The sequence below is a fragment of the Rousettus aegyptiacus genome, unplaced genomic scaffold (genome assembly GCF_014176215.1).
Source record: "Rousettus aegyptiacus isolate mRouAeg1 unplaced genomic scaffold, mRouAeg1.p scaffold_m13_p_5, whole genome shotgun sequence".
NCBI lineage: Eukaryota > Metazoa > Chordata > Mammalia > Chiroptera > Pteropodidae > Rousettus > Rousettus aegyptiacus.
The window spans coordinates 89,488-107,296 of NW_023416308.1; the positions used below are offsets into that span (position 1 = coordinate 89,488).

At 43.3% G+C, this 17,809-nt stretch overlaps 1 protein-coding gene across 4 annotated transcripts in view; it reads right to left on the reverse strand.

Annotated features, from left to right (window-relative positions):
- Positions 1-257: 257 nt before the first annotated feature.
- ZNF140 (zinc finger protein 140) overlaps positions 258-17,809 on the reverse strand; it is a 28,668-nt gene continuing 11,116 nt past the window's right edge. Inside the window, exons 1-4 of one of the 4 annotated variants that reach the window (XM_016146030.2) lie at positions 16,579-17,239; positions 15,040-15,166; positions 14,683-14,781; positions 258-5,465 (exon numbers count right to left, since the gene is read on the reverse strand). In XM_016146030.2, the coding sequence (XP_016001516.2) occupies positions 4,300-5,465; positions 14,683-14,781; positions 15,040-15,166; positions 16,579-16,587 (1,401 nt within the window). In that variant the 5' untranslated portion in view covers positions 16,588-17,239 and the 3' untranslated portion in view covers positions 258-4,299. Of the gene's footprint in view, positions 5,466-14,682; positions 14,782-15,039; positions 15,167-15,654; positions 16,518-16,578; positions 17,240-17,809 lie in introns of those variants that run through there. The other 3 variants (XM_016146031.2, XM_016146032.2, XM_016146033.2) reach the window with 3 other exon arrangements.

Below are 17,809 nucleotides of genomic sequence, written 5' to 3' on the forward strand. Positions count from 1 at the left end.
ACCTTTTCTATCTCCAGCTTTTTATAGGAAAACTTTTTGAAAACGCTGCTGAAGGGCATGGGCTCCTTTTAGACCTCACTGGGGGACCTGGAGGGGGAGACAAAAAGAGCTACATAGAACAGCAAAGGCAAAGGCCCTCGTTCAGACCTTGGCATATTTGGGGGTGGGGGGGTAGTAACTGGAACATTGTTAGGCAGCGAGCGGGGTAGAAGAGTATATGAAACAAGGTTGGAAGTAGGCCGGACCATAAAAACCTCTCCAGTGGTGACACAAGTTTATTTTTTAGTTGAAGAGCTATGAGAAGCTCCTTACAAACCTTTCATAAGAGGTTGAAATTGCTTGTTTTAAAAAGACCACACTGGCTGTGGAAAAAAAAAATCATAGTTTAGGAGTCTATTGTAGTAACTTATGTATGAAATTTGACAGAAAACAGGCTCATTTCCTTCCCGGAGTTCTTTTAAGACAAGTTGATAACAATTTTTAACAAATAGGAAGTTCAGACTAACATATATCATGATTTACATTCACCTGTAATTTAAGAAGTGCACTTTGTATGCCAGACATGAAGTTTAGAAGAACCACAGGGCCTCCAGGTTACGTTACCTTCTAGCAGTTTCTCCTTTCCTCTGATAGTTTGAGGGGCTAATCGCCTCAGTCCAGGCACAGATGGAGCTGGGCCAGAGCCCGAATGAATTTTTAATGACTTAGTTTACCTCTACTCAGCCTTTATATTCTGGATGTGACTCTCCTAAGCTTTTAAATCTGAGGACTTGGTAGGGCTAATCTTCTTAACCTTCTGTCCCTTACATCGTCAAATCTTGACAGTGGCTTGAGGACAAAGCCGACTGTATTCCAGGCAGTTACTCCTCTATCTCGTGGGTGGTTCTTTCCTAAGTACCCCAGGCACTGCAGGAATTTCACTCTTCCTTGTAGATGCTTTTCGTCTCGCTCCCCAGCCTCCAGCACAGCCCGAAACCTCAGCAGAAGTCCCATGGGAGAGGACCAGCTGTGCATTTGAGGCTTCTCATATGTCTCGTCTGCCACTTCAATTGCAAACAACCCTTAATAACTTTTAATTTCTTTCCCCCAGCAAAGGCTCTTTCCTGGGCCAAGCCGAATCTTCAGCCCACATCCCAAATCAGGAAATGCTTACAAGAGGAAAAGAAATAGCTCATGATTATTAGGTTACCTCAGAGGGACTGTCCCGTCTCTGGAATTTTGGCTTATCTCCCCCTCATTGCTTCCACCACTCTATGGTGCCTTTAGAAACATATTTTAGAGTTTACCTGCATTATCTGGTTGCTGCCACAACACTGCAGCCTATCTAGGCACAGACTTCTTGAAGACATTAGGAATAGCAGTTAAACTCAACCCCATAGTAACAACACTGCATTCGGTTGAAGGGATAACAAGGAATACAGATGTAGCCGTATTGGACACAACTGCATGACAGCCGCACCCGGGCGTCAGTGTTGAACGTCATTCTGCTGTACACTCTACGCGCAAGCTAGTCGAGGCGAACACAAATTAATTCAGAGGAGGTTTCACACAGAAATCGTCATAGGAGTCCTGTTCCAGGAAAGATGCCACGAGCTGTGTGAAAGGTCACCTAATGTGCTCTTCTGTACAGGACAGACGTGTTCATTGGGAGTATGACACTTTTATAATACATGGATAACTGAATAACCATGCCGATAAATTAAATGCTGGAGTGGTCTCAGAGGTGTAATAGTTACATTCCTAATATGTTTCACATAAGTTTTACACAACTTGAGTATGCAAACCTAAGAAAATTGTGTCTGAAATACAAATGTCATTGCATAGATCAAAATGTTCAAAATGGATGTCTACCCCTTCACACATACTAAGACGGTCACTGCATATCACCACTATTTTTCTGTCTCAACAGTGCAATATAAATTGGAACTAAAATTTAAGTAATTTAAAGTACAACATCAACCTTTCTCTGCAGCTTAATGTGTCTAGCTATTGTTAACTGAATTTCATCTTGAAAAAACAGGCAATATTGTCATCTACCGCTGGAAAATACTGTAGCTTCTAACAAATGATGTCTTAAATATGCAAAGACATAACAGGTGTATGAGCTAAAATTAAGTGAAAGAAAGCAACTATGGACCATGCCATCACCTTGCAATGATAAAACATACTATATGAACAAAAACAAACTGTTCACTTTCTTTTTTCAGTGGCATGTATTTTGACATCTTTATTGTATGTCAATTGAATTAAAAATAAGTTATTTTCTGAAATACTTTACTGCAAATAAAAGGACCTTTTGGATGTTATGTAGTTCAGAACGGAGTTGTATAAAGGGAATTTTAGGGGAAAATTCTTATTTTTGATAAAATGGTTCCGGTATTGTATCTGTGAGCTGGTCTATCTGTAAAGACACTTCCTGCCTGATTACCTCTCACTTACCTAATCACCTTTTTCTCCATGTCTCTTTCCCTTGCTCCAAAAAGGAGCTCACACTTGGTTTAGAAATAGAAAGTTCTGCTTATAAGAGGGAGAAAATAGACATTTCAAAACATAGTTTTTCTCATTTTTAGAATCAACCTTAGTAAAGAGAAACTGTTACAAGAACAGGAGGAAAATGCATGCCACTTCCCACTTCTACCAATTTAAAATCATCTCAAGGACACCGATGAGGGATTCGGCCAGGCGATTTAGAGCGCACCCTGACATTCCCATGGAGACGGCAGACACTGGATTCAAATTCTGCATTTAGAGGAAGGGCAGTCTCTTCAGACAAGGTTCCTGTAGCTCTCCATCATTACATTCCCAAATAAGTTCTTTTGGGCAGGGTTCAGTTGGCCTCATTCCTCCTGAGAGAAGTTGATGGCCACATCCCTGAAAGTTACAAACTTCTGAGGAGATGAGTGCATCTTGTTCACCAAAGACCTGCTCTGCATGGTGTCAGGGAGAGTGATAATGCTGGCCACACTATGGGAAAGGGAGGGGTTGTACGACAGAGTTTTTCTGGTAGAGTTAGAGGCTTTGGGTAATTCTAGAACAGCAATTGGTAGGTGACAGCTGTGTGTTCTGTTATACTGAGTGGGAAAGAAAAAAATGCTAACCTCTTATTTTGTGAAATATTTACAAACATGAAAAAAATGAAGCACGTATTCAAGCACTAAATTGCATGTTACATATACTAGATGCGAGGGAGGTTCTTCCAAGAGGCAGGCAGATGCTTCAGAGAAAATATAAACCTTTAACTGGAACATTAAAAATGGGCAAGGTGTCCACACGAAGTGAAAAAATCTGATTTGACACAAAAAAAAGTGCTTACAAAATAATATTCTCACTGTAAATGCAGCAAAAGAGGAAAACTACCGCGGCATTTTCCTGTGGTGTACCTTATTTACATTTCCGACTGAGTAAGACACATCTAGTCAGATTCGAGGATACATGAGTTAGCATAACCTCAAATCCAAACACTGTCTCGAAGTTAAAAGGATACCTAAAAACGTTCCTATGATTATGCTTGTGTTTCCACAAAAGCACACTGCTCTTCACTGTCAGTGCCAATATTGTGGTAACTGCATTTTCAGACTCATGCAGGCTGTGGGAAAAACTCAGCAAGTACTAATCTATTATAAGTCAAAAAATTTATTAATAGCTTTCTTGTCTCAGACATCTCCCCCTGAAAAAAAAACATTCCCGCACTGATTCCCTCCAGTATGACTTCTCAGAACTCTGAGATTTTCCTGCACCTCTTACAACGGTACTTTTCCCCCTGTATGATTTCCTAGGTTTAAAATATTGCAGGTCAACGTATATTCGGTTCATTTATAGGGTTGCCTTTTCTTCTTAGAAGAAGTATTTAAAATTTAATAAAAACTGCATGGTACATGAAGGCATTCCCAAATCACTGTTTGTGTAACTTTGCTTCACCACGAAGTTTCTGATGTCCAGGAAAAAGGGCCCTTCCCCATGCCTTCTATCCTACTTGGGAGGACAGATGCCGAATGGGAGCTGACCACTAATTCAAAGCTTTCTTGCTTGGACTGAACATGCACCTCTTCCCTGGGAGGAGTTTGTTAACGTACAGTAAGGGAACCCTACCCGATGAAGGTCTTCTCGGTGCTGACCGACTTCACTTTCCGGTATTACAAAAAGAAAGAGCAGCTTTAATGGCTTCCCCACATACTCCTGGGGTTTTTCTCCAGGATGTTGAATGCAGTAGGGACCACATTTTCCCACATTTCAATACATTCACAATGAGGCTCTGAAGTCAAAGTAAGGCATTAGCTGCTGTTTTCTTTATCCATAGTCTTAGGTTTTCTCTCCAGTGTGAATTCCCCGGTGTGCAGTGATAAACGGATGGTAATTAAATGAATTTTCATACTCATAGGGGTTCTCGAGAGTGTGTGTTCTCTGATGTTTAGAAAGGTTTGAGCTCCAGCTGAAGGATTTATTGCACACCTTGCACACATAGGGCTTCTCTCCAGTATGAGTTATCTGATGTAAAATGAGGGAAAAGCTCCGACTAAAGGTTTTGTCACATTCGGCGCATGCATAGGGTTTTTCCCCAGTATGAATTTTCATGTGTTGTATAAGGGATGCATGCCACGTGAAAACTTTACCACATTCGTCACATTCGTAGAGCTTTTCTCCAGCATGAATCCTCTGATGTTTAATAAGGAAGGAGTGGCAACGGAAGGCTTTCCTACACTCGTTACATTCATAGGGGGTTTTGGTAGTATGGATGCTCTGATGTCGAGTAAGGTGTGAAGAACGCCGAAACGCCTTCCCACACTCGACGCATTCGTACGGCTTCTCTCCGGTATGTGTGATCTGATGCCGGATGAGTTCTGAGCCACTGCTAAAGGCTTTTGCACATTTTCTACACACGTACTGTTTTTTCCCGATGTGAATCCTCTGATGTCGAGTGAGGTTGGAGGCACGGCTAAAGGCCTTTCCGCATTCCAGACACTCATAGGGTTTCTCCCCAGTATGTGTTCTCTGGTGTTCAATGAGGAAGGAAAGGTAACTGAATGTTTTACTGCAGTCCTTACACTCATGGGGTTTCTTTCCAGTGTGTATCATCTGATGCTTCACAAGGTTTGAGATCTGGCTGAAGGTCTTACCGCATTCCTTACACACATACGGTTTTTCTCCAGTATGAGTTCTCTGATGTAACACAAGGGAAAAGCGCCGATTGAACGTTTTTCCACATTCACGGCATCCATAGGGCCTCTCCGCGGTGCTGAGACTATGCTGAGACAGGGCTGCTGGATGAGAGACTGTCACTTGCCTGACGCACCCCTGATTTCTTTGTAGCATCGCAGTAACGTCCTCGCACGTCCAGCCTCCTTTCAAACTGGAATGTTCAGGGCCTTGGCTCAGAATTCTTTCCTTTATCAGATACTGGGATGAGTCATCTTCATATATGACATTTTTTGGAGAAAACTCTCTGATCTCATCATTTGACTCTGAAACTGAAAAAACAAAGCTATTTTTTTTTTCTGTATTGAATAAAATAAAGCCATTGTTCCCTTTTCAACGAGAGAATTAAATTGAAAACATTCTTGGCATTTCACAGCTTTTCTAGTTGTCACATATGACTTTGAAATCCGAGCATTCTACCCAGAAATTCACAAGACGTCAAACAGAGGAGCGATTTAGGTGAATAGGAAGAAAGATTAAATATAAGCATTTGAAGATGAGAGAAAAATAGAACTAGGAAGAAGTTAGGTAACTGGGAAGGGGAGGTTGTTAGTTGTCCCCACCTCCATTTAAACTTCATTTGCTGCCAGAACGAACTGGAAGTGAACATTTCGTTAATGCTGCTCGCAAACTACACGTGCCCACAACGGCATCAGCCTGTCCACCTGGCGCTGTTGGAACATCTCAGTGGCCTAATCCAGATAAACAAAGGTTTCTCTGAAAACGATTTCCTATGATCCTCACTCTAACTCTGCTCTGCAAACTTATATCTGAAGCTCAATTTTGTTATAATGGTCCTTCTATCAGATGCTTTAGATACACAAACATAGGCCCTGATTTTCTCCAGACATTTATATGAAAGCTTTTGAAAAATATAGTCTCTCATATCCTTATTATTAGAAAATACATAGGGGTAAATGGCCATGATATATACAACTTATTTTCGAATGTTTCTGAAAACAAAAATCATGTACCAAATAACAAAACAAATGGGGCAAAATGCTGACAATAGGTGAATGTAAGGACATATTAGTATTCTCTATACTATGCTTGCAACTTCAAAATTATTTCCAAATTACATTAAAATTTTCATTTTTCTCTAAAACACACATTGACATTTGTAAGCTTCTAGAAAAAGAATACATATTTCTTTAATATGTATCTAAGCAATAAACCGAGATCTATACCTATATGGTAGGCACACACTATAAAAGATTAGGATTGGCAAACAGTGAATAGCTGTTAAGAAAATGATCATCTCAATAAAGAGAAAATCTTAAATTACTTTCCTAACTCTTCTATAAACCAATTCCATTTCTACTGAGTACCTCAGTATGAGCCCTGGGGATAGAAACCGAATAATTCTCTTCAGGAGCTTAGAAAATAAATAGTGGGATTAAGAGGACACAGAAGAAAACAACTAATGATAGAAGAAACAAGAGTAAGTCCATTATATTTACAGTAAAAAGTGTATAAAAGATCAGAGACAAGATATAAAAATCCACTACAACAGATAAAGAAAGGCTTCATTGGAGGATACTAGTCAAAAACTGAATGACAGTATGACATACACAAGGTGACCTGGACATTTAATGATATTTTTAAAAGCTGTTGGGGTTAACTGTGTAGATTTAGTATACTATTTGCCTTATGATTTACCAGACCAATGAGAGTAAAAAGCACGACCAAGAAAACTAGATTCAGGATGTGAGAACAATGCTCATTATATATCCCTTATTCCCCTTCCCTCCCTCAAAGTCGCCCCACATCCTCCCGTCACCTCCTACAGCCACACTCTTTTTTGAGGATGCCAAATGGATCTGACAAAACTTATCACTTACACTTATTAAAAGCCAAGGGGGAATACAATGGTTCATTCTTAACGTAACAAAGGATTCCTGTGATAAATCAGCAACTAATGTACTTCAAGCAAAATTTTAGATGTATTCACATTAGAAAAAAAAAAAAAGCAGAGATATCCTCTATCATCAGCACATATTAGAGTATTCAGGAAGAAAAATTTTTGAAAACAAGATTTTAACAATGATTACGAGACGCTTCTGGTTTCTGGTCCTGTGTGTAAGAAGCTTAGAAGCTGCTGCTGTGCCCTAACAACAAGTTAAAAAGCTGAACTGAAGTATCAACAACTCTTCTTAGATCCATCAGAGAAGTGAGGTCAGAGGGCAAACGGATGTCCCCCCTACCTGGAAAAACAGGAGGGTATAGGGAATCACAGCTTGCTGGAGCAGAAACCATGAGCAGAATGGGAATAAGGGCTGGGTTAGGAAAACTGAAACTATACTGACAGACAGCTGGAAGCTCCACATCGGCAAGCCCACGAGTTAAGAACTCCAGGGTCACCCAGTCAGAGTGGCACTCCTCCTGCAATTTTTCTGAGTTTTACCTCTAGTAGTTCTACCAGGACTTTGCAGTGAGCACTCAAGAAAAGTCATCTCAGGCTTCTGGAAGAGGGAGGGGGAAAAGAACCGTTCTGAAACACATAGAGCATTCTTTCTCATTAACGGGGCCTGCTCTCAGGAGGCACTATTCTACCGGAGCCTGAAGTACCTGGGAGAAGAGGTGTACTCAACTCCGACCCTTCTAGTCATCTTGCCCGACCTAAGTGAGGAAAGAAACTAGACGCGCGGGTAAAGGTCACAGTTCAGGGGCACAGGCTCACTTAAAAGACTGAGACCAAATCACAGAGCCACAGAAATCTTCCTTCCTCTCACCCCACAGCTTACCACTACATCACCAAGGCCTACTATTTCCATAGTTCCTTTTATCCAGTAAATCATATTTTACTTTCAAAAAAATTACAAGGCATACCAAAAGAAAAAAAGTTTAAGGAGATTGAACAAGCATCAGAACTCAAGTTATATATGGCAGGAATGCTGGAATTATCAGGAATTAAAAAAAAGCTATTATTAATATGCTAAGGGCTTTAATGGGAAAAGTGGACAACACATGAGAACAGATGACTCACGCAAGCAGAGATAAAAATTCTAAGAGTCAGAAAGAAACACCAACATAAACTATGGACTTGGGCTGATCACCTCGACGTAGATTCATCAGTTGTCACATGTACCACTCTGGGGGGGACGTTGACCACGGAGGAGACTGTGCGTGTGTGGGGCCGGGGTGTGTGGGATATGCCTGCACATTTCAACTTTGTTGTGACCCTGAAATTGTTCTGGAAATGTCTCAATTTAAAAAAAAAAAAAAGCTAAAAGACAACTTGACTGGGAGAAGATATTTGCTTATGATATATCTGATAAGAAGTTAATATCCAAAATATATAACACTCACACAGCTCAACGACAACAAAAAAAACAAACAATACAATTAAGAAATGGGCAGAAGACCTGAACAGATATTTCTCCAAAGAGGGAATACAGATGGCCAACAGACATATGAAAAGATGCTCAAGGTCACTGATCATCAGAGAAATGCAAATTAAAACTGCAATGAAATATCACCTCGCACCTGTCAGAATGGCTATCGCAGTAAATCAAAGAACAAGTGCTGGCGAGGACGTGGAGAAAAGGGAACTCTCACACACTGTTGGTGGGATTGCAAACTGGTACAGTCAACGTGGAGAACGGTCTGAAGGTTTCTCAAAAAATTAAAAATAGATATACCTTTTGACCCAGCAATTGCACTTCTGGGTATTTATCCAAAGAAAACCCAAACAATAATTCGTAAACCCCTATGTTCACGGCAGCACAATTTACAATAGCCAAGATATGGGTACAACCTAAATGCTCATCAACAGACGATTAGATAAAGAAGTTACGGTTCATATATACAATGGAATATTACTCAGCCATTAAAAAAAAAATGAAATCCTACCATATGCAATGACATGGATGGACCTAGAGGTTATTATGCTGAGTGAAATAAGTCAGAGAAAGATAAGTATCACATGGTTTCACTTATATCCAAATCTAAGGAACAAAACAACAAACTAATCAAAAATAGACTCACAAATATAGAGGATAATCTGGTGATGACCAGAGGGGAGGGGGATTGGGGGCTGGACGAATGGGGTGAAGGGTTAAAGAAGTACAAATTAGTACTTGATAGATGGTCACGGGGATGGGGAGCACGGAATAGGGAATGCAGTTGGCATTAATGTACTGGCTAGGTAGAGAGCCAGAGGAGAGAAGGAGAGATTAGGGGGATCATTTTATAAACTATATAAATGTCTAATACACTGTATACTTGAAGCTAATAAAATAAAAATTTTAAAAAAGCTAGCGATCACAAACTCTGCAACAGAAATGAATGCCTTTGATAGGTTCATTAATAGCTTGGACTTGCCTGAGGAAAAAATCTCTGTGCCAGAGGATACTAACTCAATGGAAACTTACAAAACTGCAAAGAAAAAAGACTGAAAAAGCCAGAAAACCAAGAACTGTGGGATAACCACAAAACGTATAATAGGCATGTAATGGGAATACCAGGAGAAGAAAAAAATAAAGAAAGCAGTATTCGAAAAAATAATGACCAAAAATTTCCCCAAATTAGTGTCAGACACCAAACCACAGATCCAGGAAGCTCAGAGAACACCCAGCAGGGCAAATATCAAAAAACAAAAACAAAAAATGAAACTATACTCAAGACATATATTCTAACTTCAGAAAACCAAACATAAAGAAAAAATTTTGAAAGAAACCAGAGGAAGAAAAACAATTTACCTATATAGGAGCAAAGATAATAATTACATATGACTTCTTTGAAACCACACAAACAAGAAGAGAGTAAAGTAAAAATTTTATAGTATTGATAGAAAAAAATAATTTATAATTCTGTACCCTGTGAAAATCCTTTAAAAGTGAAAGAAAAATATTTTCTCAGACAAAAATTAAGGAAACTTGTTACCAGTAGACCTGCCTTGCAAGATCAAACACCTATTAGTGAAAAAATTAAAAAAAAAGAAAAACTTTCAACAAACTTAGAGTGGAACTTACTCAACTTACAAAGAACATCCATAAAAAACCTACAGTTAATGTCACACGTAATGAATGAGAGAGCTGAAGCTTTCCCAATAAGTTTGGGAACAAGGTAAGGATTTTACTTCTCACTGATGCTTTTTTGACGTCATACTGGAATTCTCGGCTAACGCAATAAGAAAGGAAATGAAATAAAAGGTATAGATTGGCAAAGAAGAAATAAAACTTTTTGTTTGCAGATGACACTACTGCCTATGCAAAGAATTAGAAAAAATTTACTAAAAACTCTTGGAACTAATAAGTGATTATAGCAAGATTGCATGATACAAAGTTAACGTTCGAAAGTCAAAAACTTTCCTACATACAAGCAATAAACAACTGGAAGTTGAAATTAAACACATTACCATTTATAATCAGCATATGTACAAGATTTATATGATAAAATCTTCAATGCGCTAATGAGAGATATCAAGTAAGAACTAAATTAAGACATTCCATGTTCATAGATAGGAAGACTCTTGTCAAGGGGTTGGCTCTCCCCAACTTGATCTACAGCTTCAACACAACCCCAATCAAAATCCCAGCAAGTTATTTTGTGGACGTTGATGAGCTGATTCTCAAGTTAACAGGGAGAAGCAAATGACTACAGTACCTTAACACAGTATTGAAGACAAAGAACAAGGATGGGGGAATGACACATCCTGACTTCGACAGACTCCAAAACTACGGTAAAACAGGACAGTGGGTACTGGTTAAAGAATAGACAAACACATCTGTGGAACAGAGCCGAGAGCTCAGAAACAGGCCTGCATGATCACAGTCAACTGACCTCTGACAAAGGAGTAAAGACGGCACAAAAGAGCAAAGATAATCTTTTCAACAAATAATGTTTTAAAGAACTGCACATTCACTTACATAAAAATAAATCTAGATACGAACTCTACACTCTTCATAAAATTTAACTCTAAATGGATCACAGGTTTAAATGTAAAAGACAAAGCTATAAAACTCCTCGAAGATAACAAAGGAGAAAACCTAGGTGACCACAAATACAGCAAAGGCTTTTTAGATACAACACCAAAGGTAAATCCATAAAAGAACTGGTAAGCTGAATTTCACGAAAATTCAAAATTTCTGCTCTGCAAAAGCCAATGTCAAGAGAACGAGAAGACAGGTAATAGACTAGGAGAAAGTATTTGCAAAAGACACATCTGATAAGACTTATAATCCAAAATATACCAAAACAAATCTCTCTTAAAACTCAACAGTAAGGAAAAACCTCTCCAAATAACTAAAGTTTGAGAAGCACTGTGCTCTCTCTAAGTTCCAGAATATAATAATCAATCAGTTGCCTGATGACTTTAGATACCGAGGCAGACCACAGAGACCTAAACTCGAAAGCAGCCGACACAGAACCGCGCAGGCGTGAGGAGAAGGCGCTTGTGTTTCTGCCCCGAGGATGGGAGAGGGAGCCGGCTCTGGCAGGGGACGTCCTGTTTTTGACTGTCAGCCTCGTTCGCCCTGCCCATCAACAGGGCACCCTGCAGTAGCAGTGGCCACACGGGCAAGTCAAACTCCAAGGCAGGGTGACCTTTCTCTCAGCAGAAAAGTCTGCAGTTTTAAGAGCACAGAAGTTAATACCCATTTTTTTTCTCTCTCCCGCTGTTGCTTGCCTGGACAGGCAGACGCAGTCACAGGAAGTGCATAACGGAGGGAGGACTGAAGGCCGGCTTTCTATCCAGAAGAACTGACACAGGGAGGGTGGGGGAGACTGTGAAGAATGGAGCTCAAGGAGGTGACCCCATAAGCTGTGAAGGAAACCATGGGTCTACCCCTGAGCTGTGCATGATGGGTCTGACCCTAAACAGCATAGCAAAGGCTGTGAGAACTAAAAAAAGGGAACCACTGCCCAAGTTCCAGAAAGGCCACTAGGAGGTGCTTATGCGGGACAAATACAACAGCCCACAGAGGGGCTGTGAAGCCAGTGTCACTGGAACCACGAACACAGAAGACAGGGAAGACCACGTGGCCCCGGTGTGTCCACACTGACAGCCGGCTTAAATGAACATCTCGACGGAATTTAAATAAGACCCAAGGTCTTAAAATATCAAAATGAGTAAGTCAAACCCCAAAGTTATATGACATGCAGAAAAAGAAAATTTCATCATCCTGCAGAGAAAAAACAATCCAGCTATAAGACACATTCATGGACCATTTATATATGGACGGTCCATTAAAAGGATATTAAGCAAAACTGTTATTTCAATGTGAAACAATATTTCAATTATATAGAAAATGTCCCTATACTTTATACACAATAGTGAAGTACCGTGCAACGAAAGTACTGTGCGAAGTCAAGATATCTGTAATTTACATTATTCAGCAAAAAGGGGGTGGGTGAGGCAAATACAGTAATATGTTATCCATTATAAAATTCATAACTATGGCTATCCACATGTATGCAAAAATAGAAAATATAAACAAAAAGGAATAGTGAACCCAGGAACATACACAAAAATCGACATTTAATTTATGACAAAAACGAGGGAAAGGACAGACATGTCAATAAATGGTACCAGAAATAACTGGATATCCATACAGAAGACATCAAAATTGACCACTAAATCACAAGACATGCACACGCACACGCGCACACAAAATAAAAGTGGACCATGGATATAAATGTGAATGGCAAAGAGACTAGGGTTTTTAAAAAAAAATCTAGGAAAATGTCCTTATCATGACTCATGGTAGGAAAAGACTTCAACAGGTCAAGAAAATGCTAACCGTAAAGGGAAAGATTAATAAATTGGACTACACTACAGTTAAGGATTTCTGTTCATCAAAAGAGGTTACTGAGTGGAAAATAAGCCACGTGTGAGAAGATATTTGTAGCGAATACAAATAAAGGATTTGTATCCAAAATATGTAACTCCTACAAACGAATAAGAAGGGAATCCAACAGATAAACAGCAAAAGCCTTCGAGAGGCTCTTCTCAGACAGGGGTGTCCGGACGGCTGGCAGCTGTGGGAGTGGGTGCGCGACCTCGCCAGCCATCAGACGGGCAGGTTACAGCACAGGAAGCCGACGCTGCACCCTCTGACCCGCGAACAGCACGCTGGCGCGCAGCACCAGGTGCTGCCAGGTGCCGGTGCGAGGGGAAGCCACTTACCACGCATGTCAGTAAAAGCGCGCGGGGACGTTCTGGCATTACCCAATGATGTGGAGGAGGTGTCCTGGCCTCTGCCCTGGCAAGTCTACTCCGAGATACATACCGCAGGTGCCAGGGGACACGGGCAGCAGCCCTAAATGGCAAACAACCCAGGAAGCCCTTGATAACGGAATGGACAGAGTAGGGTGCACGCACCCACACGATGGAACGAACCACTGGAACAATATGCAAAGTGCGTAAATCTTCAAGTAATTTTGAGAAGTAAACCGCAATGTTTAGATGGACACGTAAACGTTACGAGCCCCTCCACGCAGAGTTCACAAACCAGCTAACCTAAACTACAGTGATTAAAGACACAAACAGTTGCTAAAGCGGTAAGAAAACCAAGGAAGTCACTGTCACTAACGCAGGGAGCACAGCGCTTCCCAGGGGCGCAGGTGCCTGGGCTGAGTACGCAGACAGCTCGTGGGGACCTGACAGTGTCTGCTCACCAACTTTGGTGGTGGTGACGCGAGTGTCTTATAACAACTTGTTAAGCTGCACATTCATGTTTTATGCATGACTTCTGTGTGACACTTCACCTTCCAGAAAAGGGAGGGGAGAGAACACACAAAAACTGCAAGAGCTGTGCTACTAGTGCAGAGGCAATTTTTCCATGGTTGCCGTTTATCTCGCTTCCTTGGACACAGTTCTGTGGGTTTTATTATTTTTCAAACATCTAGAAAAGGACAATTTTCTTTAGCCCTTCGTACTTAAATGAAGCCTCCTACACTTGTTTCACCTCGTGACCAGCGCACGTCAGTACTTTCTTTCCACGTTCTCCTCCATGTCCTCCTGAAGGCCTCCGGTGTGTGACATCGACCACCACCACTCTCCTCAAAGCCAGGCCTGAGTTTTCACAGCACCGTCTCCTGTCCCTTCATCAGTCCTCCCAAGCTGCCGCCTCTCCGTAAATGTAAGCGGTCCTCCTGTTATCTCCACGGGACCGCTCTCTGGAGGTCAGTAAACTGCCATCGAAAGCTGGCTTCAGAAACAATCCTAGAACTTATGGACACATATAAGTAGATCTTCCACATCGGAGTCTTCAAACATGGCATGGCCATATTTATCTGGGCCCTGATAAGGAAGGACGCATATACCTGTGGGACAGTGGGGGACAGGATAAGACGAACGCAGAAGGTAGTCGGGTAAGAGGGTGTGAAGTGGTGATTCATGCAGTTATGGGCAAGACATCAGTCTCTGTATCTCTGGTATCTGTAAGGTAAAACTTTCCAAACGACATATAAAAAACGTGCTGCCTTCTCATTGACTGGGTGGGTTGTTACTTAAAAAATTTCTCTACCGGCTTCTAACTGACTCACCTGAACACAGATCTCTTTTCACACTTCCTCTCCCCAGCCAGGGCTCTTCTCCTTGCTCCAAAAAGGAAACCAAATCTGGCTTAGAGAAGTTAAGACCTGCTTGCAGAAAATGAAATAAATGCAAAATCAGTCCTTGAATCCTCAGAAAAGAGAGACCATTAAAAGAAACGCCAGATGTTAAGTATGATAAACATCTAAAGACTGGGTGGGGTTATAATCCCCATCTTAAAAACTAATAAAAAAATAAATAACATAGCGCCCTTGAAATATTCAGCCAGGTAATCAAGATTCATAACCACCACACTAAAGGTCAGATTCCGGCTGAGGGGAGATTGTGGGGGCGGGGGGAACACTTACCCAGTGAGACCAGGTGCCCATAGTTCTCCAACATTACTTGTTTGTACAAATCTCTCTGAGCAGGCTGGAGCCATTCCCATTCCTCCCGGGAAAAGTCTATGGCCACATCTCCGAATGTCACTGAGTCCTAAAATAACACACAGATATCTGCACGACCAGCACCAATGCTTCAAAGGCCATGAGCAAGGAATGAAACGAGTCCCACTGTGGAGGGCGGACAGTGAGTAAAAGCGGTGGCAGTGGGAATCTTCAGAATTCTGAGTAATTATTAAGAGCATAACTAAGAGCGCAGCTGTTTTATTTTGCTGTATAACAGAAAAGGAGGGAAAAAATGTGACTTGTCCTGAGGTAATTTACAATTTTGTGAAAGGTAAAAGAGTGTACATGAGAACAGCACGGATTTCTGGCTTTGATGGTGAAAATTCTTAAGGTCTTACAGCACTTTATAAATAGTGAAGATGATTCCTTTGTGTTTAAGGGGCAATGAATAGTTTCCTAAACACTAGACTATTTTAATGTGATTTAGCAAGACTGTCTTCATGGGAACAACGAGCTATAGCGCACAGCGGCAGCACCTTGAAATGAGCCAGGCACTCTCAAGTTTATCACACTCACCCCCATTCCTGAAGAAACAGCTGTGGAACTTAGAGGCGATTCTGGAAATGTCACAGAACAAGGAGAATAAACAGTAAAGTACAGGGACCTCTCAAATAGGGAATGTTAAGACCTCTCACGATGGGACCTAAAGCCTTTCCCCTCAGGGTGGGGGAATCATAAGCCCTCGCTTCACAGCCTGGTTTTGCATTGTTTGAGTGGCCCTCATAACTGTCAGGCCTGAAAAGGAATTTTAAAAGATCCCACACTAGTAAGAGCCCCAAATACATGGCAGAGTTATGTTTCACAGTTAATAATCAGTGTTCCTTGCTAAATAAAGTTAATGTCGTGTCTGAAAAATGAACTCTGAATTCAGAGATTTTGTTTTGCTCCCTGCTGCATTCCCAAGAGCCAGGATGGGCTGTGCATTAGAATCACTTGGAGGGACGGTTAAAAACGCCGACTGCTCAGCCCCACACCAAGTGTTTGGTTCAGAAGGTCCGGGGTGGGGCTCGTGAACGTAACCGGGTCTCAGCGGATGCTGACACTGCGGGTGGGGGATCACGATCTGAGGTGACCGCTGATTCAGGTGCTGACAGCAGATGCTCAACAAGAACATGAGTGAACGAATGAGTGAATGAGTGAACGAATGAAGGGCAGCTGGAGCCGGACACATACGGTAATACACTTCTCTCTGTAACGTCGGGAGAGAGGGGAGGCACCGTGGCGGCGGGCCGCGCCGGCCCTTCAAACCCGAGGCAGCCCAGCCCGTCGGAATGCCCGCCCGCGTCGGAAGGCTTCGGGTCACCCCTCCCAGTCCCCCAAGCACAAGTGTCCGGAGCAGAGGGACGGGCGGGGGCCGGCGGCTCTGCGGGGCAAGCCTCCGTCCCCGAGTGCCGAAGATCGCAGCTTCTTTTAGGAAGAAGAAAGGAAGCGCCAGCTTACCTGAGACATGGCTCACGGGAGGGGCCGAGCACAGGAAAGCGCGGCACGGCACGGCCGGCCGGAGAGGACGCGGTCCTGAGGCGCGGGCCGCCTGCGCAGTGCCGAGGGGCCGGGTTCCCCGCGCCGCGACCGCCTGCCCGTTGCCCTCGTCACGCGGGCGCGGGGCACCTTCCTGCCGCGGCGGGGGCTCCGGGAAGCCGAGCCTGCCCTGCAGCCCCGGCCCCGCCTGCTCTAACGGAGTCACGGGAAGGCGCCTCCTCTGCGATCCTGGCAAGGTGCGCGAAGTGCTCGGAGCTCCGGACCGCGCTGCCGCCCCCGGCCACCTGACGGGGATCCCGGTGCGGGCGTGGTGGGCCCCTGTACCTACATCCCGCACAAGAAGGCCACCCTCGGCTCCGCGTCCAGGGTCCCCGCAGCCAGCGACCCGCAAACCGCGCCTTTCGGCGACTCAGGGACGGGAACGCTGGACCAGGCCGTGAGGCCGCGACAACTGCACTTCCCAGGATCCGCCGCGGCCTCACCGTGCGTGGGAAGAAGGCTCCCGCTCACGCACTACAAATCCCAGAACGCCCCACGCTCACGGTGCCGGAGACAGAGAGGCCAGACCTCAGACTACACCTCCCACGACCCACCGGGGCCTCAGCCCGCGAGGGAGGAAGGCTCGGGCTCACGCACTACAACTCCCGGAGAGCACTGCGCCTACGGCGCCCAAGGTGGGGGGCGGGGCGTTGTTCAGACGACTACACTTCACAGGAACCACCGCGGCGTCGGCGCGCGTGGTGCGAAGCGTTCTCCTCAAAAACTACAAATCCCAGAATGACCCGCGGAGGCACTTATGGCGCGTAAAGACAAAGGCCACTTCTCAGGCTACCACGACTCCTCAGAACGCTTCGCGACCTCAGCCTGGGCCTAACGCTCCACCCTCGGACTACAATCCCCAGAACCGACTGCGGCCCCAGCACGTCCGTAAAAGACCTCCAACTTCCTATGATTGTAATGACCAAGATTCCCGGCGGAGGACTGCGATTCCCAGAAACCTTCGCGGCCTGTGGAGCATCCCAGGCTACAGGCGGCCCGGGCAGCCCATGGAAATGGGCTATGTTCGAGCTACGTTAAAATGCATGGTTCTGAGTGCCACCCCGTGAAAGCAGGAATGGCCTAGCACCATTAACAATGACCCTCCATCGACTTTATGCTCTTGATCCCCAAATGTAACATTTTTCAGACGGGA